Here is a 25,596-nt window from a genome sequence, read left to right as displayed (position 1 = left end):
GCCTCGTCGCCACCCTGCAAGGTAACCCCTTCCTGGGACCTTTCTCTAAGTGAACCGGCTGAATGCAGGGGTGTTATGCAGATGGAATTACAAATCCGAAACTTGTTATTTAATACTAGATATTAGGTATTATTTTTCAATAAATAATTGATTGGTTTCATTTATTCTTTTTTTTTTCTCTGATTGGCTAGAAGATTTACATTTCCTTTGATGTGCTATCAAGATGTATTTAACTTTTTTTTTCCAAGCCTTTTACTCAGACAGTATTCGTTTTGATATTTAAAATTTTAACTACATTGTGGTAGATCAGAGAGATCATGTGTCATGACCTATACCATTGTGTCCCTGCCCATGACAGGGGGGTCAGAACTAGATGATCTTTAAGGTCTTTTCCAATACAAACCATTCTATGATTCTGTGTGGTCTTATTTCTCTTTCTTGGTTATCTGAGCCTACAGCTCTCTTGCAGCTGCCTACAAAAATCTAGTTATTGCCCCCCAAAAATGCAAACTTGATATTTACTCTCCTTTAAAATTTGGCCCATAAGATTGTTTGGGTGTCTGCAGAAAACAACCTCCAAGTAGACATGTAAAAAAATTATAAACTTGATCAATACTTACAGTACATGGCTTGCAATATTAAGCTTTTCTTATTTCCTTATTCCATTTATTAGGAAAGCATTCAGTAGATTAACAAATAGAAAAGTGGCTTAAATAAGCAGAAATTAATTAAGCTAATAAAGGAAGACCTAAAAGGCAGAACCATTCTGCCTGAGGCAGCTGATAAGGTCCATTTTCAAAGCCAAGACTAGCTATAACCCTGATGCGATCCAGCACACTAATTGCTTTTATCTCCATTGTGTCCTTACACTATTTTCATGATTTTTCAGGACCACAGGAGGTTAAGGTAGCTGTGTCAACCCCACATTTTCCCTCAATGGAAATTAAGCGTTTGCGCAGGGGGGCGAGGATTCACACGGGGAACAAAGCAAGCAGTTCACGCATTCCTAATTTGGCACAAGTATTCTCGCTGCCTGTTCCCTTGGAGCCTGCTTGAGGAGGCACAGACTGGCAGAAAAGAAGTATTGCAAACTTCTGCCTCAGGCAGAGGGGGACCTGTGGAATAACGAAGTGATTTGTCCACAGCCCAGCAGAGTCTGTGTCCAAGCTGGAAGATCTCTGCTGAAGGCAGTGCCACATTTACAGGACTCCCCTGCCTTTCTAAAATGAACTGGGCTAGATGGGATTTTTATATGACGGCATTGTAACAGTTATTATGATCTTACAGTAACACCTTCATTTACTTTTTACAGTGGGGTCAGATTTTCTCACAATTAGATTCCATTTGCAAAACTGATTTCTGAAATACACTCTTTGGTCTCCCACCTATGTATTCAAAACAAAACAAAACAAAACAAAAACAACAAAACAAAAACAAACAAAAACCCAAAACCAAATCAGCGCAAATCTAAATGTAGCTGTAATTTTTTAAAAATGTACTAATTCTGGAATTCTAAATCATGTGATACAGGGAAAATTGGCCAAAACATTTGCCAGAAAAGAAGCTTCTGGGTTCTTGAAGTCCCTGCACTGTGTGTGTTGCTTGCAGTCCTCACACCAGTCACAGAAGTATGACCAGGACTGCAATTTTTCTGAGCTCTGATAGGTTTCTGCAGTATCTTTGAAGGAGGATACTGCACCCTGCAGTGGGAGCTAACCAGGGTATGATACTGAAGGGAACTTTGTTTTTTCTCTTCTTTGTTTGTTGGATTCGACAGCTTGCATGAGTATACAAAAAAGATTATTATAAGGATAAAAACTCTCAAGTTGCATGATTTGCTTTTCATTTTTTTTAAAGTTTATAAGCTGATACTGAAAAAAATTGGCCTAATTATCAGAAGGGCTGACCATATGGAAGCATCTTTGTAGTGCAGTAATTCAGAGTCTGTGCTTGAAATTTCTGTCTATAACTAGAACACCTCACGTACTCTCTTTTCTCCCAAGGGGCAGACCATTCGCTCTTGCAGCAGTGTTCCCCCACTTAAACTTCACATCTGAGCCTGTGTTTAGTACTACATGTACAGATATAGGAACTTCTCTCAGTACTTACTCATCCAACTACCATGTGGATTGATACACACATATTGATACTCACATATGTGCCTGCAACTGATTTATAGAAAAAACACATTCCAAGTTGTATCTGGACAAATGGAGTAAATCTTTCTGAAAGTATTTTCTAGAAGTAGTTTGTTGAGAGATTTTAAATCTGACATTTTGTTGATCTGTCATTTCAGGTTTGGCATATGCTCTGCTGGTTGCAGTTCCTGTTGGATATGGTCTCTATTCTGCCTTTTTTCCTATCCTGACATACTTTTTCCTGGGAACATCAAGGCACATCTCAGTTGGTAACTGCATGTGTTCAAGTTACAGTGAATAATCTATTACAAAACGTTAATCCTTACTGTGAATGTACATATTTCATACAAAATAACTACTTTCTGAACAAAATTGGTTGTGCTGAATATTAATATTGGTGGGTTTGGGGGACTTAAGGGTTATTTCTTCTCTGTACAGGCCATTGTGCATAATAGCTAACTTCAGTAGTGCCCATGCATGCTTTTTGCTTGCATTTATGCTGAAGTTTAAATCTTGCCTTTGGCTACACACTGTGCGAGAAATTACAAGCTCAAGGCCTCAGTAGGCTGTATGAACAGACACTTTGTCTATCAGCTAAAGCTCAAGATGGCTAAAACAGAGCTCTTAGTCTTCTCTACAAGCCTTCCTTGCTGCATCCTTTTTTGGGCACTGTGGACAATGCCATCTTCTTGCTGCTGCGGAGACCCAGAACCTGTGTGTCCACTCCAGCCTCGCTCTAGGTCCTCACATCAAGGCTATGGGTAAAACTTGTTGATTCTTTCTGAATACTTTCTTTAAAATATGGGGTATATTTCCTGTCAGCTCTCACATTCTAGATTCATGTTACAGCTTTATCACTGGTGTTTCTTTTTCTTCATTCTAACAAAATACAGTCTTGTTTATATCCACCAACATTAGATTGGTTTCCTCTCCCAAAGGTTTGGCATGATATTATGCTTTTAGGACTTTCTTCTCTGTTGCATCAAATACTTCTGTATGTTCTCTCCACTTTCTTAGCCTCTTCCTACCCTACCTACCAGCTCATATTTGCTATCCAGGTCTGAGTTTTCACCTCTACTTACACTGACATCCCTACTTTCTACAATATCAAACATTCATTTTTACACTCTGTCCATTACTCTTACTCATTAAGTGTCCTCTAAGGTGTCTGTAAAATTAACTTATCCTTCTTTAAGACATTTTGTGACATTTTCCTTTCCTGCATAATTTTAGTAAGTAACTACCAAAAATGCAATTATTTTTAGATTGTGTGTTGCTGACATAATGATCACTTACTCTCTCTGTGTCTTGCCCAAAGTATAGTTTCAGTCATCTTTAGCTAATATACTGCCCACTACTGCCAAAAGATGTGGTCCTATCCCTTGGTGCATGTTCCTGCCACCACTGTGGTGCTGGGATTCCTGGCCATGCAGCTATGTGACAATCTGGATCAGCTGAAAAGTAACCATAACAAAAATTTCAATATGTTCCTTTCAGCTGGATCAATGATCTGTTTTACCTGGTTGTGGTGCTGGTACAAGGGAGATGCAGGAACGTATTGCTCCTTTTGGCCCTGGTACAGCCTTAAATCGGTGCAAGCAAAGCATGAAACTGCACCTGTATATAGGACATAAGTTATTTAAGGAAGGAATTGTATCTTTATGTCATGTTCATAGTGCCTGTGGCTCCTGGCCCTCTAATACTACTAATGTAGCCCGGTTAAAATATTAAATGGATTTTCTGATTTAGATTTTGCTTGTCTAGTCTGATCAATGCTTCTTTTCGATGTACATTAAACTTGAGTATGTTCTATTTGTCATTACAGGTCCATTCCCTGTAGTCAGTTTGATGGTGGGATCTGTTGTATTGAGCATGGCCCCTGATGATAATTTTCTCATAGATGGCAGTAATGCTACAGGCACTAATAGCACTGGGACACTGATAGACATTGAATCCAGAGATGCACAGAGAGTGCTGATTGCTAGTACTCTCACATTTCTGGTTGGAATTTTGCAGGTAAAATAGCTGGCTTGAAGACACAAGGTTGATATTGCTTTAACTTTAATGGGAAAACATACAGCATGGAAATACATACTAAGGGAGTAAGGCATTTTCCTGTAGTAAGACACAAAAATTAGGAATGTAATCTCAAACTCTGAAGACCTTTTGGCAGATTATTCTTTTTATCCTGGGGAGTCTGTGGCAGCATGACTGGGAGCACAGACAACAGAGAAATAGCCCTGAGATTGCAGACCAAGAGACCTGTGTGAAACTAAGTGCTAATGGTGCATATAATGGAGCATCCTTCCACACATTTCTTCAGGTCTCCTTTATTTCCCTGGATGGCATGATATTAAGCTACACTAGGCTGCAGTGGGGGAAGATGGCCCTAAGACTCTGTATCAGGAAAGAGAAAAGAACAAAGCATAAGAAATCACCAAATAAAAGTGTATTTTTCTGTTGTTCAGCAAGCTGTTATTCTTCATTATTTTTCCAGGTAATATTTGGAGTCCTCCAGATTGGTTTCATTGTGAGGTACCTTGCAGATCCACTAGTTGGGGGATTCACAACTGCAGCTGCTTTTCAAGTGCTTGTGTCACAATTGAAAATAGTCCTAAATGTTTCAACTAAAAACTATAATGGTGTCCTTTCCATAATATATGTAAGTATGTCCTTCTCATCTGTTTTGGTTTCATGCCAGAATTTTTATATAACTGTTTATCTTCTGCTTCCATTTCATACAGGAATTGTTCATAAATATGGTGGTAAGTATAGGGCATTCATTCAGCTCTCACTCTGATGAAGTTCTGCAGCTGTTCATTTATAGCTGTGGGGCTCTGAGCAGCTGCTTTCAGGGTTCCCCAGACAGAAACTCTAACTGCCATCTTGAAGGCCTTTTCAGGCAAAACAGTCTTTCATATGAAGTTTAAAATTCATTATCCAGCAAAACAGTTCTTCTTTAGGTTGCCACTTCTGGAGGCCGCTTTCCATCCCACCTCTTGTTTTCTGGCTTATTGTCAAGGATGTTTCATGATGTCTTAACACTGTCAAGTCATGTCCCAAAGCTTACCAGTCCCCAGCCTCTTTACTCTTGAACCAGTGGGTCATTCTGGTAGAGGGCATCGTTCTCCACCCCACACTGTAGCCATACTTTTGGATACCTAAAGCAGGATGTGGATTCCCACCCTGCGGCCAGGTACCTGCAGGTTAGCTAAGGTGAGGCTAAATGTTGCTGTCACAGCTCCATTTGTTGATCTTAGAGAAAATGAGCAAACGGAGAAATGTCTTGGCTGGATTACAGAAATACTGAATTCCTAGAGGTCTCATATTTCGGCATAGTCTCCTTCCCCAGGAAAATTATGAGAGTTTTGTCACTGACTTCAGCATGAAACTATTCAGGTTCATAGTATTTTAGATCTTCCATAGCACTTCACATTAGAATCACACATTTCTAGAAGAGGCTGTTCTAGACCAAAAAAAATGTATTTTACAGGTTTTACATGCCATTTCAGGCAACCAGACTAGCAAAAATACAGTAGACATCTAGTTTAGCAATAATAGGATGAATATAACTACAAACAGCAAGGTAAAAATTAGACAAAAATATCTGGTGGACTATCTGAAAAACAGTAAATTATTATGTTGTAGGCCTTTTCAGAATTATTGAAAACTCTCCCTCAGAACAAGGAAAATCAGATGAGACAAAGTACTCTTGAATAGACCTTAGAGCAGACCTGGCAGGGTGATGGATTTGTTAATCAACCTGTTTTTTCTGTCTCTACTTTTTATGTTTATTGAAGGGTGGTACATTTAGTAGAAAGTATTTTTGAAAAGGAATTACATGGTTTTTCCAGCTCCTGCAAGCCTGAGTGGACTGCTGACTTTTTAGGTTAAAGCTCAGAGTTTCTGTGTACTTACAGGTGAGCCAAGTCAATGTGTTTGCAGATTTGTGTAGAGCAAAGAAATTGTGATTTCTGGTCTGCTCAACCGATGACTTGCTTGTCAGCTTCAGCAAATTTTGGACTTGCTTCAGAAGTGGAGTTTAACAAACTGCAACACTAAGCATCCGACATTGGCAGAACCCACAGCCCAAATTCAAGAGGTTACTGTTCCCCTGGGAAGTGGTGCAGTGTGAGGGATGGTCAGTAGGAATGGGATCCATGGAAAGCAGCACAGTGGGCAAGAAATGGCTTCAAACGCCCCCAGAAGGGCATCTGATTCAGTGTTTCAGGAAGTCGTCTTCTCTAGCTTAGAAAACATGGCTGATTAAGCACTTAGATATTTTATTTCAAAAACCAGGATCTTTTCAGAATGGTAGTAATGGTACTGCAGCTTTTAAACTGTCATCTCATTATTTGGAGAGCTAACCAGGATGCAAGAAGTCTGTTTGTGTTCCCTTTTCTACCAGATCATTTTGTTAAAGCTTCTTCACTGCGCATAGAATGATCAAGTTTTCTCAGAGAGGGGGGCAAGTGAGAATTACCCTGATGCTTAGGAGGAGGGCAGAGGAGTATTTGTAGCTTTTCTGTAATGAGCCCTTCATGTACGCTTGTTTGCAATAAATGAGAGGACCAAGCAATGGCATAGCAAGGGTTGAAAAGGGAGCTGCCTATTGCAGCCATTTGTGAGAGTCCTCCAGCGTGGGACCAAACTCCACTGGGAGGGTTAATGTACTGCAAGGGAGGTTTACTGACTGCTTTTCTCAAGTGTGGGATTCGCTACAGCCTGGCAAGACCCACGTGTTCACACTCATTCCCTGTATGTCAGCAGTGGAAATAAGAACCGCGTCATCCACAGACTATATGTACTGAGCATGTAGTGATCAAGAGTGCTGCCCATGGGGCTGTTTGCTGTCTTTTGGATAGAAAAATAAGGATCTCCTTTGCTATTTGGACAAAGTGAAGAAGCTATAGATCTTCCCTTCCTTGCTCCAAGAACAGGTAGAGGTAAAACACAGGTGGGGGTTTGGCTCTTCTTACTGAGTATAAATTACCTAAAAATCAGGGAGCAGAAGCCCCCTGTGTGGCCAATTCTTGCAGTTAGGCTTTTTCAGTAAAATTCACCATTAAATCCATTCACTGATTCTGTAGCACCTTGGCAGTACACCTTGGCATAATCCTCAGCCTCCTCCAGGTCTGAATAAAGAAGGAACTCAGCCTCCTCCAAAACCCCATGCATCTGGATCTTCTCATGAGTATTTTCACATCCTTCAAGTGGACATGGGCATATTTCATGTTGTCATTTTTGTTTTTCAGACTCTCATTGAAACATTTGAAAAAATTGGTACCACCAACATTGCAGATCTCATTGCTGGACTCCTCACCATTTTTGTCTGCATGGTAGTTAAAGAAATAAATGATCGGTTCAAACACAAGATACCTATGCCTATACCTATAGAAGTTATTGTGGTAAGCAAAGGAACATAACAAAAACAGATGACAGAAAAATAGATGGGACTAGCTACAGGAAGACAAGAACCCTTTTTAAGTATTAAAACTGTTGTTTTCTTTTATTACAGACAATAGTAGCCACTGGCATTTCATATGCTGCTGACTTGGAAAAAAAATACAATGCGGGCATTGTTAAGAGCATTCCAAGAGGGTGAGTGCCTTTGTTTTCTGGGAAATAGGTATTATTTTAATTGGCTAAATATGACAGTGGTAAGAGAAAAGACATAAAAGAGATACTGAGAGCTGTAACCTGAGTTTAGAACTCAGAGCTGGACATTTCCCGAGTTTTAGTTCTGGCTCTGTCCATTATGCCACGTAAACATGTTGCCTAGGTTTCCTTCATCTGTAACGTGGGCTTAGGAATGTCTGTCTGATTCATGGAGTTCATCTGAGAATTAATTGCTTCATGATGATGAACTAAATATGTTACTATGGAAAATGTAAAAAAAAAACAAAAACAAAAAAAATCTGCATAGGTTTAATTTATGTAGGCCTGAGTTATCCCACTGTGGTTCACATTCATGCAGCCACTGTTATCTCAATCAATTTTGTCACTTCCATAGTCATAGGAGCGAGGATGTTCAGGATTACACTGGTTGAGAGTTTCACTTGAAAGATTCAGAGCGCTTCACAGTAGTAACCTTCACATTCCATTTCGTATTCAGGGCTTGATTAATTAAAATTTGTGGAAACACAGTAGGGGATAAAGTGTTTTTGAGATCTTCTGGAGAAGTATGTTAACAATAGTATGAAGTGTCATTAACGTATTTATGTAATTCTTCATACTATTCAATACATCCTTTATTCAATGCTTCAAAAAATGTACTTTTTCACTTTGCTATCATAAGGCCAAATCTCAGTCATGCTGAGAACAATGGGAGCTTTGTTGCTGACTAATAGCATCAGGATTTGGGCTATGGTGAGCCAGATAAGCGTGTTCTGTATGTCAATGGGCTGTTTCCACCTTTTTATTAACTTGAAACATTACACTTCATATTATAAGCAACCTGTATGCCTCCGCCTCCAACTCCTTCACAGTTCTGGTAAGAACAGAATTTGAACAAAGTTGATAACACTTATATATTTTCTAAATGCTAGATTTCTGCCTCCTGAACCTCCAGATGTCAGCCTGTTTTCCCAGATGATCGCAGCCTCCTTTTCCATTGCTATTGTTGCTTATGCTATTGCCGTATCTGTGGGGAAAGTGTATGCAACCAAGTATGACTATGCTATTGATGGAAACCAGGTATGTATAACCAAAATAGTTTAAAAACATAGTGCATTTAAGTTCTGTTTTGTGTTGACTTATGTAGCCAAATGAAAGAAACATCATTCACACACATTTTTCAGACTAACGTTGAAGTCTGATGGGAGAAATTCGTTCAACTATTGAAAAGAAATAGCTAAATGGCCATATATTACCTGAGAAATTTACCACATAGAGATGAGTCAGATGTGCTCTATCTTCACTATGGGCTTTTCATACTAATTCACAGAATCACAGAATCGCTCGGTTGGAAAAGATCTCTGAGATCATCACGTCCAACCGTTCCTGTCTACCCCCTAAACCATATCCCTAAGTACCTCGTCTACCCGCTCTTTAAATACATCCAGGGATGGTGACTCCACCACCTCCCTGGGCAGCCTGTTCCAGCTTCTGATGACCCTCTCAGTAAAGAACTTCCTCCTTATCTCTAACCTGAACCTCCCTTGGCACAGCTTGGTGCCGTTTCCCCTTGTTCTATCCCCCATCACCTGGGAGAAGAGACCAGCACCCACCTCTCTACAGCCTCCCTTTAGGTAGTTGTAGGTGGTGATGAGGTCTCCCCTCAGTCTTCTCTTCTCCAGGCTAAACAACCCCAGTTCCCTCAGCCGCTCCTCATAAGGCTTGTTCTCCAGACCCCTCACCATCCTTGTGGCTCTTCTCTGAACACGCTCCAGAATCTCAACATCCTTCTTATAGTGAGGGGCCCAGAACTGAACACAGTACTCGAGGTGCGGCCTCACCAGTGCTGAGTACAGGGGGATAATCACCTCCCTGGACCTGCTGGTCACACTATTTTTAATACAGGCTAAGATGCCATTGGCTTTTCTGGCCACATGGGCCAGAAATTAATTCCTTCTGTATTCCTTTAGTGACTACAGGAGCTCTGAAAAGTTAATTAAAGCTAAGCAGTGTATAGGGGAATTTTCTGGTGATGTTGAGTTGACATGGTCAGCTTTAACAACCTGCTTTCCATTTCTGCTCCTTTTGAGGTGTGTTGCTGGGGTGGGGGAAGACAACGTCAAGCTAAGAAGCTGCTCCAGACAGCTTTATTTAGGCTTAGTCTACATGAAAGATTTGTACCAGTTGAACTTTTCAGTTAATGCATGATTTTATTGCTACAGAGTAAATTATTGTACTTCTCAACATGACACCAGTTATATCAAAATAAATATACTTGTAAACATATAGCTAAGTCCTGCAGCTTCACAAACATGAATGCCTACCAGCATATGAACATACTTGAGTAACTCCACACCAAGTAGGTGAATTGTTTTAACCATTGGTTTCTAAAGGCACAGCTGGAATGTCACAGGAGCTATGCATTGACAGGATCTTAGAGGATTCCTGCAGTTGTTCAGGGTCTTCACCAGGGGTTATGTGACTTGCCTGCAGGCATGGGAGAAAAATGTCAGAAAGCTTCCTTGTCGTGCATCTATGCTAATTTTGAATATTATCCTTTAAACATAGGACAAAATACACTTACTACAATAAATAGATGAGCTGAGTACTTCATTTAATTAGTGTTCTGTGTTAGTACTAATGGATTACATAATGATTTATTTTGGAAATACCATTTTGCAGTGTGTAACAAAATTATACTTTTGACTGTGCTGGTCACATTGCAATACACAAAGTTCATATCTGGTAACACTGTGATTTAAAAGTTGCATAAAATGCATTGACTTTCATATATTTGTATTTATTTCGATATTCCTGAAAGTGCCATTTATGCTGTTATTTTGTAGAAGATGCTGTTCTGACAGCACTGATGTGCTTCAGAGATAATAAATATTGTAGTAGTAGAGTTACTGTCTAAAAAAGCCAAGTGCCTTCCTTTAAATACTGTGCTATGAATTTTACACACAGCAAAGGTTAAATGCAGGCATGAATGGTGGGCTATTATTTTACTTGAACTGGAGAAGTTAAAATAACTTCATAAAATCAGGTATTAAAATAATTTTGAAGGACAGGGCAATACTAATATCTGCTAGTGTTTATTTTGTCTTCATAGATTCATAGATTATTAAGACCTAAGAACACAAGGAACTATACTTCCAACATTGTTTTGCAGAGCACAGTCGTTACACAGGAGTAGGCACGAATCATCTAGGTCTGTTCTGTTAAAGAACATGAGTTTAAAATCCTGCTCTTGTTGAAGCTTAATGAAAAGCTTTCAGGAAAACTGCTTTTTTTGCGAAAAGAAGGGAGAGAGTAAAAATCAAATTTCAAATTATGTTTTCAAGAATTTGCAGTGAGCGAAATGCTCTCGTGACTGTGTCAGCTTGGTGAAAACAATGTTTCTGTCAATTATATGGGGTTGCAGGCAGCTCCCAAATGCTTCATTTCCCAGCAGAGGAATGGCCCAGATCCCAGGACATAAAGCTCCCGGGGTCCTTGTCACTTGAGCAGAACAACCAGCATCAGTAGGCGCCAGCATCTGTGACCCTGGGGCAAAGCTATGAGAGTGCTGCCTGGGACTCAGCGTGAGTTCATTGGGATGTTCAGAGTGAAAAACTTCTGGCTCAACAAACCAGAAGTTTTCAGTGAAACTGTGTTTTATTGCAAAGTTCCTGATTAGTTCTACTAATAATACAATGACTTACATTAATTAAAGGCTTGTCTAAACTCTGGCTGTTGTACTGATGAAAATTATTTGTTTAGCTGGTGATACTTGGGAGTTAAATTTATACTAGTCCCATTTCTTGATGCAATTATACCAGTGTAATTGTTAGAAATGTTAGGTTTGATAACATTGATGGAAATAAGCTTTAAACGTCTTTATACTAAGATGAGTGTGTCCATATTAGGGAGAGTATACCAACTTCATTGTATTAATTTCTAAACACAAGTAGTTACACTGGCACAAAATGAATTTGCATAAACATTTAGCAGCTATTACTATTCCACACTTTTCTCAATATACTATGCTACCGATTTTATAAACTGTAGAAGCTATTGTCATTCTGCATTGCAAAACTGCCTTCATGCATCTGTAGTTATAGCATCATCCAATTATCTTTCAGGAGTTTATTGCCTTCGGGCTCAGCAACATTTTTTCAGGTGCCTTTTCTTGTTTTGTTGCAACTACTGCTCTTTCACGGACTGCGGTTCAAGAGAGTACTGGTGGAAAGACTCAGGTAATGACCTCTTCTTACTAGTATGGCGCAAACATAAGTTTAATCTTATAGATGGCACAGCTTTCTCAATAGGATTAAAATATTCCTAAATGATTGTGTTGCTGGCACATGGAAATCCACAGGTATCAGCTAGCAGCTTGTGCTCTGGTAGCAAATAATTTCTGTAGCTTTGCCAGAAGAGGGCAATCAAGCTTTACAAAGCATCAGTTACATAAAGGGTCAGAAATCCTGCAAGTCTAATGCCCCAAAATTTCATTCCCAAGTAAGGGACTGAGTTTGTCACAGTAGGAATTCAGGATGAAGGAGGAAATCCTGTGAGGTATTTAAGCTCCCATGTGCAGGCCTGAGCAGCCCTGCCACACACCATTCATCGTCTGCCCCTGTGCCATCTTTCTCATGCTGAGTACTCTACTCTGATTTAAAGCACTACAGCTTTGCACGTTTTAACAGTGCAGAACTACAGGTTATCCAGCAGCCCTTTTCCCCGCTGCCAATCAGACCCTACTTCTTTCACCAGCGCAACCCTTCCAAGAGCTACTGCCTTGCATGCAGTTGTTTACCTGCTTAATTGAATTCCCTCCATGTTAGCTGAAGTGTATAATGATTGCACATGTACACCGAAACACAATGGCACTTTGGCAGGTCTCCTTGTTCCTGAAGAAATGTAATGTTCAACTACTTGTGCATTTTTCTTTGTAATCCTAGAAACGTAAGATAGAGCCTTAAGAAGTTCATTTCCTATAAATACTTTGTTCTTCACAGGTTGCTGGTATCATCTCAGCTGGGATTGTTTTGATTTCCATTGTTGCCCTAGGGAAATTGCTAGAGCCCTTACAAAAGGTACCGTACCTGTCCTCTGCTGCACAGCCACCAGCACCAATCTGATCCAAATGCTCAGCTTTGCTGGGCAGGATTAATGGCCCTGTTTAAACTATGGTGACTGATGCCAGACAAGGCTCTGGTTTATAGTCTGTAATGTTGAGCGCTATCTTAATATGCATCTTTGCCTCTGAATAACACTTTTTCATAATTTTTCTTCACAGTCTGTGTTGGCAGCTGTAGTCATAGCTAACTTGAAAGGGATGTTCATGCAAGTGTTTGATGTGCCCCGTCTGTGGAGACAGAATAAAGTGGATGCTGTAAGTAACCTACTTTTTCTTTTCTCCCAAATGTTTTGTCTGGTTTTCTTTTTCTCTTTAATGCCATCCATGGTAGTTTCTTTTAACTACCACATAAGCAGAATTTTGTAGAATTAACATCATAAAATTTTTATGTGCATCCTCAAAATGCAGGTGTCATGAGGTCAGTTAAAAATTCCCCGTTTTAGAGTTTTACATAGTAATCTGCTTATCTTCTTTATTCCTTATACCCCACAGTAAGGGTGCCAACCAGGATAGTCTTGTGCAGTGATGACTCCTTCATAGCAATTACCATAGTTTACAGCAATCTTGTGTTGAGAAGGCTTGAAAATCAGAATAAAGGTGGGCTGTTGCCACCTTTGCCATTTTGCTTTCATCGTTTGCAGTTTAAATGGGACAGAAAGGCTGACCTTTTCTTAATTCATGAACATATATTTATGCTATTACCATATTAGCATCCCGTTTGCCTGGATAATCTCAGGTAGTCCTCAGAAAATACATTTTTCTTTTTGTAGCAAGACTAATCCAATCTAGAATGTGGACTCATTTGGCATGCCAAGTGATATATGAACAGAATTTTCTTACAAACCACTATAACCATATCTCAGTGTACTTGCTTACAACTTATACTGTGTATTCTGTGGAACAGACCTTCAGTGTGGCTGTTAGGGAAGGAAAAGATTGCATGGAAAGTATTTTCACCATGCAGTCATAGATTTTAGCATCTGATGTTGGGCAGTACCTACCTTAGGTAGATCTGAATTTTTTTAGTCAATCATTTACTAGTCCTCTTTATAGGTAAAAGGTCCCACTGACTGCAGTGAGAAGTGCGGGCACTCAGCTTTTTGTGTGATTGGGTCCACTGCGTGTTCTGCCTGGGCAGTGACATGGAGAGGAACTGAGAAGCCCACTTCAGCTGTTCTGCCTGAATATTCAGTGAAGACTTTAGAGAGTGCCATCAACCTATTAATGTGAAATACCTCTCTTTGGAGCAGTTCTGATTCTTAGATATCACTGAGGAGCCCCCTTCCCTCTCTATATGGCTGCAGGTGGGGCATCTTACAGTATTTTACATCTTGGGAAAATAAATTCTTTCAAATTTCTAAAGAAAAATTAACAAAGACTGCTACTATCAGAAAGAAGAAAATGCAATGGTTAACTGCATCCCCTTTAATTTCACCATAGTAACTGTATCCTTGAGAAATGTTGTTACGTTAAAAAAACCTCCTTTCCTAAAAAGCTAACTACACCCAATAGGATAGTGATGGATAGAAACATCTTGGAGGAAGAGGACAATTTTTGTATGAAAGTCGGATAATTGCCAGTGTGCTGTGATCATCTTCAAAGTTAAATTCCTCTGCTACTCGTATTGTCTGGTCTAGTGATTCTTTAGTGTGACCAGGAGTTATATGTTATAACTAGAAGACTTTACATTTGTTATTTCCTCTACAGATGATCTGGGTATTTACATGTGTAGCATCCATCATTCTGGGACTTGATTTAGGATTACTTGCTGGCCTTTTGTTTGGATTGCTGACAGTTGTGCTGAGAGTTCAGTTGTAAGTAACACAGGATCAGAAATAATTGTTAGTGTTATACCATGAAAAAGAAAGACAATATTCTGAAAAGCAAGATGATTTGTGGCAGAAAATCTGCTTGGGTTTACAAAAATTTTGAAATGGAAAACCAGCTGTTCTTTAGGACAAAACACTGTGTGCTGTCATTTAAGTACACTGATACAAGAGAAGCCGCATTATTTTATCAGTGTTTATTCTATGTCCCATTGGGTACTCTGGTGGTACTTAGCCACATGTTATTTATGCACCTACACAGCTGAGTTCTGGAAAGGGACAGCAACATTACAGATTAAATATAAAAAGGTGCACGAATGGCTTCTGTAATTAATTGATCATTATAGTAACTCTTAGTATGTAATAATACTATAGTATATTGCACATGCCAATAACCTTTTCACGCATTGCTTCTACAAGACTGAGTGTATACCTGTGAAAGAAGAGCAAGAGAAAGTATGAGAATAAGACAAAATTTGGTGCTTGTGGCTGACATGTTGCTGCTCAAAGAACATAAGGTAGTGGAATGGTGAGAAAAGGTGGCTTTGCAGAATCTTCTTTGGCCATCTTGTTACTTTTCGTTGATCTTTTCTCAGAAAACACAACATAACTGCAAAAAAAAATTCTGATTTGTGAAGCAAATGGAACAAGTTATACATTCAGCTCTACATAAAAACAGTGCAGCAAGTAGGCTGAGACTGAAGTACCTTGTCTTTAAAAAGGACCATTCACTACAAATTGGAAAAGACCCTTGCACAGTGACAGAAAACAAAGACAAAGCACTTTTCTGATGAGTCTATTAGTCTGGCAGAAAATAGCAGACTGCAAGAGTCTACAACAGTTTGTATGCAGCAACCCCTTCAATTTTGTGAATGCCTAAGTATGATATTTACATTTACCGTCTTTTTTTTTGTTGTTTCTGTCAGTCCTTCATGGGGTGGCTTTGGAAACATTCCTGGGACAGACATTTACAAGAAGGTCAAGGACTACAAAAATGTAAGTCATTGCTGAGTTCTTTCCCTTCTGTCTATGGGCCAATGAAAGACAAAGTTGTACCATCCAGATTGTGGACAACTTGAATTTGGAACTGGAGTGCTCCACGATAACATGTTTCAGCATTAAATTCTTCATCTTGATCCAGATGGTTGGTCCATATGCACACTGGGGCTGTTATCTTCTAAAAACTGAATCACTTCAGTTGTCATCAAATATACGCCATTTTTTGTGAATTAGATACATAGTTGAACTGTTGAAGCAGTTGAACCACTTCTTATTAGCCAAAATATGGTTGTTGCTGCTTGACCTTATATTCTTTGGCAACAGGTTGCCGAACCAGAAGGTGTGAAGATTCTCAGGTTTTCAAGTCCAATTTTTTATGCTAACATTGATGGACTGAAAAGCAGCCTCAAATCCACAGTAAGTGATACGTGATGGTTTTGGATGCTTCTTAACTGTCTTTGAGGTTTCTTCAGAATTATATCTAGGTAAAATGAAATCATTTTGATGTCTTGATCCTTTTTCTGTAGGTGGGATTTGATGCAGTCAAGGTATATAATAAGAGACTCAAAGCACTGAGGAAGATACAAAAGCTAATCAAGAAGGGGAAATTAAAAGCTACTAAGGTAAAAAAATTATTTCTATTTTTCCTCAAAGGATTACTGTTACAGCTTATTATTTTAGCCTTAATTATGAGTTCCTCTGTACTCATATTTAAAATAAAGATGGAAAAGTGTGACTTACTACTATGGCAGGAAGCCTGAATCTGCAGGAGACTTAGCAGAGCAGTACACCTATTGCCAAAGACCCTGCAGGTTCAGGCAGCTGTGACAGTCATAGTGTTAAAATGAGTGGAAACACGAGATTCCCTGATCTTACCTTTACCCTTCACCACCTCAGATTGTAACCAGTAAAAGCACTGGTTCTTTCATGTGTACATGCTCCTGTCATCCAGCTTCCTATGCACAGGTGAGCTGTATCAGTTGACTGGCAGACACAGCCTTCCACATCCTTTCTAAAGAAAGCAACGTATGTTCCTCTGAGTATGGAATGTACATTTCAATAACTATATGCTAACATTTAATTGGATGGGTACAGACAACCTACTAAAATCTCCAGAGCTGGAAGTTAGAAATGGGTTTTCTGTTGTCATTGCAGATGATTGTATTCAGTGCAGGATGCAATACCCTGTATATATTGCACCAGGGGAGGTTTAGATTGGAAATTATATTAGGAAAAATTTCTTCACCATTACAGATGTCAAGCATTGGAATGGGTTGCCCAGGGAAGTAGTGGAGTCACCATCCCTGGAGGTATTTGAAAGACATGTTAGTGTTTGTGCTTAGAGACGTCGTTCAGTGGTGGACTTGACAGTGTTAGGTTAATGGTTGGACTTGATAATCTTTTCCAGCCTAAATGATTTTTTGGTATTACAATTTATAAAGCAGTTAAATGCTCAGTTATGTGACATTCCAGCTTTTGACCTAGCCATTTTACCATATTATCAAAAATAGTAAATCTAATTCAAAGCTGAAAATACAGGTCTTAAATATCTGCTAGAAATAAAGCTGTTGAAGGAGGGAGTAGCTCTGAGGTATTTATTTTTCTGGATAGTGGCCTTTTTCCAGGGAGATGCTCTTTTAACAAAGGGAAAAAAGGAAAGGAAATACACTGCACAGAGCAGGAGGTAATTATGTGCTCTGTCTTGTTTTTCTTTAAATTCTTGGATGCAGGATTGTCACACAACACAAAGGGGACAGACAGTAGGGATCCTTGGCTGAATGATGATGGCACTAAACTGTAGCTACAATTAAAGCTTTATTTTTCTTATGATTAGTATAACACAGAATTTATTATTAGAATGACACAGGATTTCCACAGAGAGAATTAATGTAGTGCATTTTATAAGTAGCATATTACAGAATTTATAATACAACTTAACTTATAGTTTCTAATCACGTAGACCTTAATTTATAGTTTCTAATCACTTGGACCCTTCGAAGATCAGGTCAGATCTCAATATATAGTTTGACATATCAATATAACAATCATTATCTAGATTCAAGAATCATGTAAAAGAAGACATGTCACTCACCCAGTCCTCGGAGGAAGCTGATGATGGTGGATGCATCCCTGGCCACTGGGGAGGTCACAGGTCTCACTGTCCAGCAGCAGTTCCAGGTCAAATTTCTCACTTAGGACTTGTAACTGCTTGATTTTATGGACAGTGCTCTGTGCGTTGTTACGCTTCCCTGTTCTGACGGGGTCATCAGCATCACCTGGTTGGCCGGGTGCCTGGGACCTTCAAGGCTGGCAAGGAAGGGAGTAATCAGCCTGGCATCCAGGAATCTTCAGGCCAGTAGGGAGGAGAAGAAGAAATCTGTTTGGTTTGTCTGCTTGGTTCACAGGACTTTGAAGACCTGAGAATGAGGGGAAAGGGAAGGAATACATGACCTGGGTGGTCACAGAGAATGGCTGCTTGCCATATAAAATTGGTGTTAGTTATGCTGACCACATTACCAGGGGTCGGGAACAGGGGGTACTGTTCACAAGTATCCATCTTGTTCATTCCTGAAACAGAAGGTTTCACAGGGAAGTACTTCCTGTAACGCCAAAACCTTCTCCGTTATTAAATTATATATTTCATATATTATCTGCACATTAGAATGGCATCATCAGTGAGCCTGGTATTAATAATGAAGCTTTTGAGACTGATGAGGAACCTGAAGACAATGAAGATCTTCAAGTTCCCACCAAAGAAGTGGAGATCCAGGTGGACTGGAATTCAGAACTCCCAGTCAAAGTGAACATCCCCAAGGTGCCCATCCACAGTCTCATTTTTGACTTTGGAGCAGTAACCTTCCTGGATATTGTAGCTGTGAGATCAATAAAAACAGTAAGTGCATTTTTTTTCTGGTGTTCCATGAGAATGAAACTAGTATGTGAATCAAGAGCTGCTAGCTGAAGTTAATTTCTCAGTTTTTAAAAGTCTATTGTTGAAAAATACCTTCGACACTTATACAGCAAGAGGTAGAATATTGGTGTGTGCCTATTTTAGGTGGAAACAAAAAACATTAAAAGAACAGTATGAAAGTTGAATAGTCAAGTACTCTAAAATTAGAACTGCAAAATGTGGTTCCCTTATATGCATAAGTTGTGAAATATTTTAGTTATATATTTTCTTTCCACATGCCTCCTGCTTTAATCTGGGCACAGGATGATGCTCATTCAACACAGAGGTAGTAATAATTTCATCTTACCATCACTTTTCAGTCTTTAGCCACAGGATTTATTTAGTAATTCTGTATTATTCAAATTACAAAGGAAGGAAGAATTATTCATTTCTTTATAGGGTTTTCTGTGGCTAATTTCAGAGCACTACACGAACATTCTTTAATTCATCTTCAAACATCACAGTAATAACGTGATAATATTCCTAGTTTAGGGAGAGAGAAGTGAGGTGAAGAGATTAAGGCCAAGCATTTCCATTATTTTCTGGAGCCGAGTTACAAGTGTGTGGATCAGATTGTTCCATCTTTAGGCTTTTATGGTACTTTGTACGTTCAGATTGCTGCTTTCCCTAACTTCATTTTGTAAATGGGACTGCTTAGCCTATCCATAAACCAGATCTTAGATTACCAAGACTCTAGTTTATCAATGAACAGAAGGGGATGGAGTTATCAGTCACCTCTGTAAATACTAGTCTAAGAGACAGAATCCAGTCTCCCACCTTTTAACTAAGTGAAATACAGAAATGCTGCGTGCCTTGCCTCAGCCTTCTGCCGAGTTTTGATTCAGTTCCAGCTTCTGTGACAAATGAGATATGGGGTCCACAGACGTGACTATTTTCCATATGCAGCCTTCATCCAAGAACAGGTCCATCTGGTGCACTGCATGAGGGGAAAATCTCTGCAAAAAATGTGCATGTGCCAATGGAAGATTGTATCATATCACACATACATGGGGAAAAATAACGCTTGCTCAGGCCCAGGTGGTTCTTACTTGAAGAGACATGTTTATTCATATTATGAGAACAGAATGAGAACCTTCATAGGCAGCAATATATGTATATGAAAAGTTGATAGTTCCACTTACATAGTCAAACATAGGCCACTTCAGCAGCCAGGTACTAAACTACTGGATCTTTAAGTATAGCAGAGTATAGCAGTTCCTTATTTATGATCAATAAACAAAACACAATTTGGAATGAAGACACTCAGAAACAAATGAAGAGTGTGTGTGTGTGCGCGCGTGCGCCTGTGCATTACATATATAGACATATATACAGATATATGTATTTTCTTCTTACAGACTTTATTTATTTATGTCCTTGTTGCAAACTTTTATTTTTTTAGATAATTAGAGAGTTTGAGAGAATTGATGTGAGAGTATACTTTGCTTCATATCAAGGTAAACATCCAAATATTTCTACTACCACTCATGCAAAGAGTAAAATGAAGATGAGAAGGGATGAGAATGGATCTCTAGAGGTGTCTATGGAAGCATTTGTTATAACAAAAATGTGAATTATGACACTGATAAACATGGAGGGCTGTGGTGGGACAGAAAGAATGGTGGGGTTTAAAGGAAATACAGAAAGTAAAAGTCAAGACAAATCTGTGACTGACTGATTGTTTTGGCTGTACATTTGATTTCTGATAGTTGCAACCATGTATTTTGACATTTATTTCTTAAATTATTTCAAACTGTATTAACCTGTTATGACTGTCTTTTATCCAGACAACCTTATATCTCAACTGGAACGGAGTGCCTTCTTTGATGATATTGTCAGAAAAGACATATTCTTCTTGACTGTCCATGATGCTGTGCTCTACATAAGGAATCGAATGACATACAGTGACAATCAGGATCCCATATTTGAGAAGGTAAGGATATCCAGCAGTACGTTTCCCTTCCTTCTATCATGTAGCATTCATTCTTGCAGTTTCCATTAAAGCATGGCACATTTGAAAACTAGACATAGATGTAGTACAAAAGAAGTGACAGTCTAGTAAATTGGACAGCTTCTGTAGTACCTGAATATTTTGCTAGATCAAAGGAAGGGTCTGTCGACCCCAGGATCTTGTTAGTGAAAAGAACACGAGAAACAGGACATATGGAGAACACTTCATCCTGAGACACATTTTTCTAGTTTCTAACAACTGGCAGCTTAAGAACATCCTCAGCTGGAGGTTGCATTTGGACCATTATATTTCATCGCCACAGAAGGAGTTTTCTTTTATGTGTCTGTCATACTCCTTTTGGAACCCTTTTACGCATTTTAGCTTGACACTGTCCTGTGGAAATGGGTTCTGTAATTTTAAATGTGTTATATGACAAATATTTCCTATGTGTTTTAAGCCTGTTGGATTTCTGGATTGCTAGCTTCAATGAATAGTCATTCCCTGCTCCCTTTCCCAACACTATTAATAATTTCATGTACCTCTGATCAAAGCTGAAGAGTCCCATTCTACTTGGTATGAGTGTGTATGGAAGCTGCTCCATGCTTGTGTTCATTCCTACTGCCCTTCTCTGTGCATTGCCCAGTTGCATTCTGTGTTCATTGAGATAACCAGAATGCTCTGTGGCGTTTAAAGATGTGGGCCCACATTAGGAAAATGGCCTTATAATGTTCTCCTGTCTTTTCACCACAGTACCTCCCCTAGAAAACACTATTATCGTATTATGAATAAATAGTAATTAAAATTAATATTACTGATAAATAACCAGGATGAGACCCTTATTTTGATATTTTTGCATACTATTGTCTTATAGTAGAGGTTAACATTTTGACAAAGCTATCCAGCAGTTCAGAGATAGATTCTGCTTTTATTTCTACAAAGCCATAACTAGTCATATGAGGAGAGGCAGGACCAAAAGCTTTTCAACATTTAAGTTCCTCCCAGCTAAACTAAATCAGCAGCTTTGCCAAGGAACAGTAAACCACAGACTCTTGTAAGTTGTGGAACTTATTTTAAAGTACTTCAGAGTAATAAATCAATTTCAATGATACAGACAATGCATAACTCATAATGTTTCATAATTTCTTTCTGCCAAGATTTCACTCATGCAGGAGTCAAAAGAACCCATAGAATTCACAGAACCAAGCCGGCCTGATGATGAACTTGATGTTCAGGAAGAGGTACGCACTTTAGAACTGAATGTGTCTATTACTTATACAGTACTGCTGGCTTTATTCCTTTGCGCCGAGTCATGCTGTGAGAGTGTGGTGGTGAGCCCTCAACAGTTTCCTTCTCCATAAATAAATACCCTTCCTGGGTACCTGAATGTCAGTGCTTATTGGAGGAAGTCAATTTTTTCTTGAGATGTAGTACATTATATGGGCACCTGAGTTCAAAATTATGGTCAACTATTCCCCTTCATTCCTTTCAACACAGCAGACACCTTCTTGCACCATCTGAACACTTTACAGGAAGCTGCAGCAAAGCAGTGTACTGAATATTACTAACATGTAGGTAACATGCAGTAACGTAACTAACATGAGGTAGTTACCTAACACAAGCCCTGAGGTACTGAGGGAGCTGGCAGATAAGCTTGTTAAGCCACTCTCTATCATTTATCAGCAGTCCTGGTTAACAGGTGAGGTCCCAGACAACTGGAGGCTTGCCAACGTGATGCCCATCTACAGGAAGGGCTGAAAGGAGGATCTGGGGAACTACAGGCCTGTAAGCCTGCGCTCGGTACCCAGGGAGATCACGGAGCAGTTCACGTTGAGTGCACTCACACAGTACACGTAGGACAACCAAGCAATCAGGCCCAGCCAGCGTGGGTTCATCAAAGACAGGTCCTGCGTGACCAATCTGATCTCCTCCTATGACCAGGTGACCCACCTAGTGGATGAGGGAAAGGCTGTGGATGTTGTCCATCTGGACTTTAGTAAAGCCTTTGACACTGTCTACCACAGCGTTCTCCTAGGGAAGCTGGCGGCTCATGGCTTAGAGAGATTTACTCTTTCCTGGTTAAAACACTGGCTGGATGGCCAAGCACAGAATGCTGTGGTGAACAGAGTTAAATCCAGTTGGTGACCAGTCACAAGTGGTGTTCTCCACAGCTCTGTTTTGGGGCCAGTCCTGTTTAATGTCTTTATCAATGATCTGGATGAGGGAATTGAGTGCTCCCTCAATAAGTTTGCAGATGACACCAAGTTGGGTGGGAGTGTTGATCTGGCTTGAGGGTAGGAAAGCTCTGCAGAGGGACCTGGATAGGCTGAATCAATGGGCTGAGGCCAATTGGATGAGCTTCAAAAAGGCCAAGTGCCGGGTCCTGCACTCGGGTCACAACAACCCCATGCAACGCTACAGGCCTGGGGAAGAGTGGCTGTAAAGCTGCCAGGAAGAAAAGGACCTGAAGGTGCTGCTTGACAGCTTACTGAACCAGTAGGAAAGATCTGGTAGGAAAATGCAGATTGGTGAGAGGAGATACCGAGACCCTGAGCAAAAGCCTCTCAAACTTCATCAGGGCTTGGTAAGTAGATTGTGATACTTGATACTCCTGATTCACCTTCCTTTTTTGGTTGGTATGAATATTGCAAGAGACTTCAAATATTATTCTTTATCACTAATATGGGGAGAAGCACTTTCCACTGCTAAGTCACAGTGGAATGAAGGATTTAAAAAGCTAGACCACCACCATGATTCTGTAACAGAAGCATTTGAGGATGGCAGGCCAAAAAAACTTGAATACTGATTTCTATTCACAGGATTGCTTAGATATTTGTATTATTGTCAATAAATAAGAAAAGAAGCCAGACACAAAACTACCAATCCAAGGTCAAAGAGTGTTCTGAGAGGTGTCTGTCCTCCACCTTCATAGCCACACTTTGAAAGTGAGAGCTAGTAATCTTCAGACTTGCAGCTTCCTGACTGAATTGTCCAATGCAGACCCAAATCAGAGGGCAGCTGCCTCAGAGCAGTTACTTTCTCTGAACTTTCATTGATGCCAGGTTGAAATTGGTAGGTTTTAGTTAATACATACACAAACATTTTATTTTTCCAAGTGGTGTGTACTTAGAACTAACCATGGCCTGTTTCTCTCCACCTTCTGAAAACCATTTCACTAGGCTATGCGCAGGCTTGCTTCATGAGGACGGACTGCTGGTACTGTCTTACCTGTGAACTCACAGCAATACTTATGCACCAGTACTATATAAGCATTTTCTGCAATGAAACCAATCTTTGCACTTGAAGAAAACCCTGATTGAATGATACAGATTTCTAAAAATCTCCAAATTTAAGCTAATGTTATCTTGGAAATATTCTGGACCTTGATTCAGCAAGCACTTTCCGATATATTGTTTTAAAAAATCAGAAGACTATTACGAAAGATGTAAGAGTTTTGGGAGTAGTGAGGCAGAGGTGCATTGCACCGTTTTATCAGCGTGTACAGGATGAAGAGCTGCTTTGTGGTCTGCCCAGGAAAGTTGAAGAGACCAAAATCTTCGGATGGCAAACATTTTGTCCTGTATTTGAGAGAGAGCTGGAGTTGCAGCCAGCCAAGGCTTAGAAGATTTCTGTGAGCCTACGTGCTGACAAGTCTTGACAAATGTATCATGACCCTTTTTTCCAAGCAATTCCTTAAGTTGCTACAGGTTGAAAGATAACTGAAACAGGTGACAGGTGAAACAGTCACATGAACAAAAAACAGCACTGAACTGCTATAAAACTTTAAATAGGGTAAGTTTCAACAGAAAAGACCCTTGGATATGGGTTCATTAGTTCTGTATTAATGCCATTGTAGGAAATCATGCACTGCTATAACTGATCGTCCCTAAAATAAAGTATACGCAGAAGCTTACTTTGGCTAGGTTACATATCTTTCATGAAGAGCCAGATCATAACAAATTAGATTAACGAAAACCTTAGTCCCCAAGTACTTGATGGAATCTGTAGAACAGGCTGCTACTGAGTGCAAGTAAGAAAGTCAGAATGTGCCTTAGTATAGAGGTCTGTTGTTTTGATTTGTTTTGTTTTTAAATGGAGTACAGGAGTTTATTTAGTTTAATGAATAATTATATTTTTATATAGCATTTTAACTTTTAATATTCTACATCAAACTGCTGCTTTTCTTTTACATTTGACAGTTCATAATGCACAAGTGCAATAATTTACAGAAGATAAAGGATTTGACCTGCAAAACTGTAATCCTTACATTACGACTATATAAAATAGATATAAAGGAAATCGATGTTCCAATGTTCTTACTTTTAATTAAGAAGAAATGCGTTGTGATGGAAAACAGACTGCCACCTTAAATATTTTAGCACTACATCAATTTCTTAAATTGAAAAAAAACTGCATGGTAAGGGAACAGATAATAATAAAAGTGTAAGAAATGTCCAGGTATAAGAATACCTTTAAGTTTCACAATGAGAGCTAATTAGTTTCAGCATGTTCGCATATTTAAGTCTCCTTACATGATTACATCAGAGAATTTTTCCTATATCACACTGCACAGAGAAGATTTTTACTGCAAGAAATGTTAGCAGAAAATCTCAGGTGAAAAGCTAAACACTAAATAGATTATTCTGTCCTAAGGACCTGAGTGAACTCCATCAGAATCAGTGAAAATCAGGTTGGCACTTCTGCCCACAGACTGACAAAACTTTCCTACCAGGCCACGGCCCCATCTTGCATTAAGCTGCATAACAGGCCACTGTTACCAGTGCACACAGCACATAGCGATGAAGGACAAGGCCAGTAAAATGTTTCCCAGAAGCTGTATTGCTTTTGTAAAGTGGATGTACATTTTATGTAGAAAGTCTAAGTAAAATATTCTATCTGGGACTGATAAGTGAGCTTTCAGCTAATTTTTATGCAGAACACATACTATGGAAAAGATGGTATAAAAAATGATAGGAGTGGATTTTTTTTCCTCAAGA

The 25,596-nt window shown here is 39.4% G+C and overlaps 1 protein-coding gene across 1 annotated transcript in view; it reads left to right on the top strand.

Annotated features, from left to right (window-relative positions):
* The window catches only part of SLC26A4 (solute carrier family 26 (anion exchanger), member 4), a 24,185-nt gene extending 383 nt beyond the window's left edge, over positions 1–23,802 (top strand). The window contains exons 2-20 of the mRNA XM_010180322.1: positions 1–21; positions 2,297–2,407; positions 3,964–4,154; positions 4,636–4,800; positions 7,394–7,546; positions 7,657–7,739; positions 8,687–8,834; positions 11,879–11,992; positions 12,755–12,832; positions 13,036–13,131; positions 14,584–14,690; positions 15,629–15,698; positions 16,026–16,118; positions 16,229–16,324; positions 18,364–18,594; positions 20,054–20,108; positions 20,439–20,584; positions 21,757–21,840; positions 23,779–23,802. The exon at positions 1–21 is cut by the window's left edge and continues 136 nt beyond it. Coding sequence (XP_010178624.1) covers positions 1–21; positions 2,297–2,407; positions 3,964–4,154; positions 4,636–4,800; positions 7,394–7,546; positions 7,657–7,739; positions 8,687–8,834; positions 11,879–11,992; positions 12,755–12,832; positions 13,036–13,131; positions 14,584–14,690; positions 15,629–15,698; positions 16,026–16,118; positions 16,229–16,324; positions 18,364–18,594; positions 20,054–20,108; positions 20,439–20,584; positions 21,757–21,840; positions 23,779–23,802 — 2,066 coding nt within the window. The remainder of the gene's footprint in view (positions 22–2,296; positions 2,408–3,963; positions 4,155–4,635; positions 4,801–7,393; positions 7,547–7,656; positions 7,740–8,686; positions 8,835–11,878; positions 11,993–12,754; positions 12,833–13,035; positions 13,132–14,583; positions 14,691–15,628; positions 15,699–16,025; positions 16,119–16,228; positions 16,325–18,363; positions 18,595–20,053; positions 20,109–20,438; positions 20,585–21,756; positions 21,841–23,778) is intronic.
* Positions 23,803–25,596: the final 1,794 nt, after the last annotated feature.

This window comes from Mesitornis unicolor, unplaced genomic scaffold (genome assembly GCF_000695765.1).
Source record: "Mesitornis unicolor isolate BGI_N332 unplaced genomic scaffold, ASM69576v1 scaffold8350, whole genome shotgun sequence".
Taxonomy (NCBI): Eukaryota; Metazoa; Chordata; class Aves; order Mesitornithiformes; family Mesitornithidae; genus Mesitornis; species Mesitornis unicolor.
Note: the sequence above shows the minus strand (reverse complement) of the source record. Positions and strands in the feature narration are given on the sequence as shown.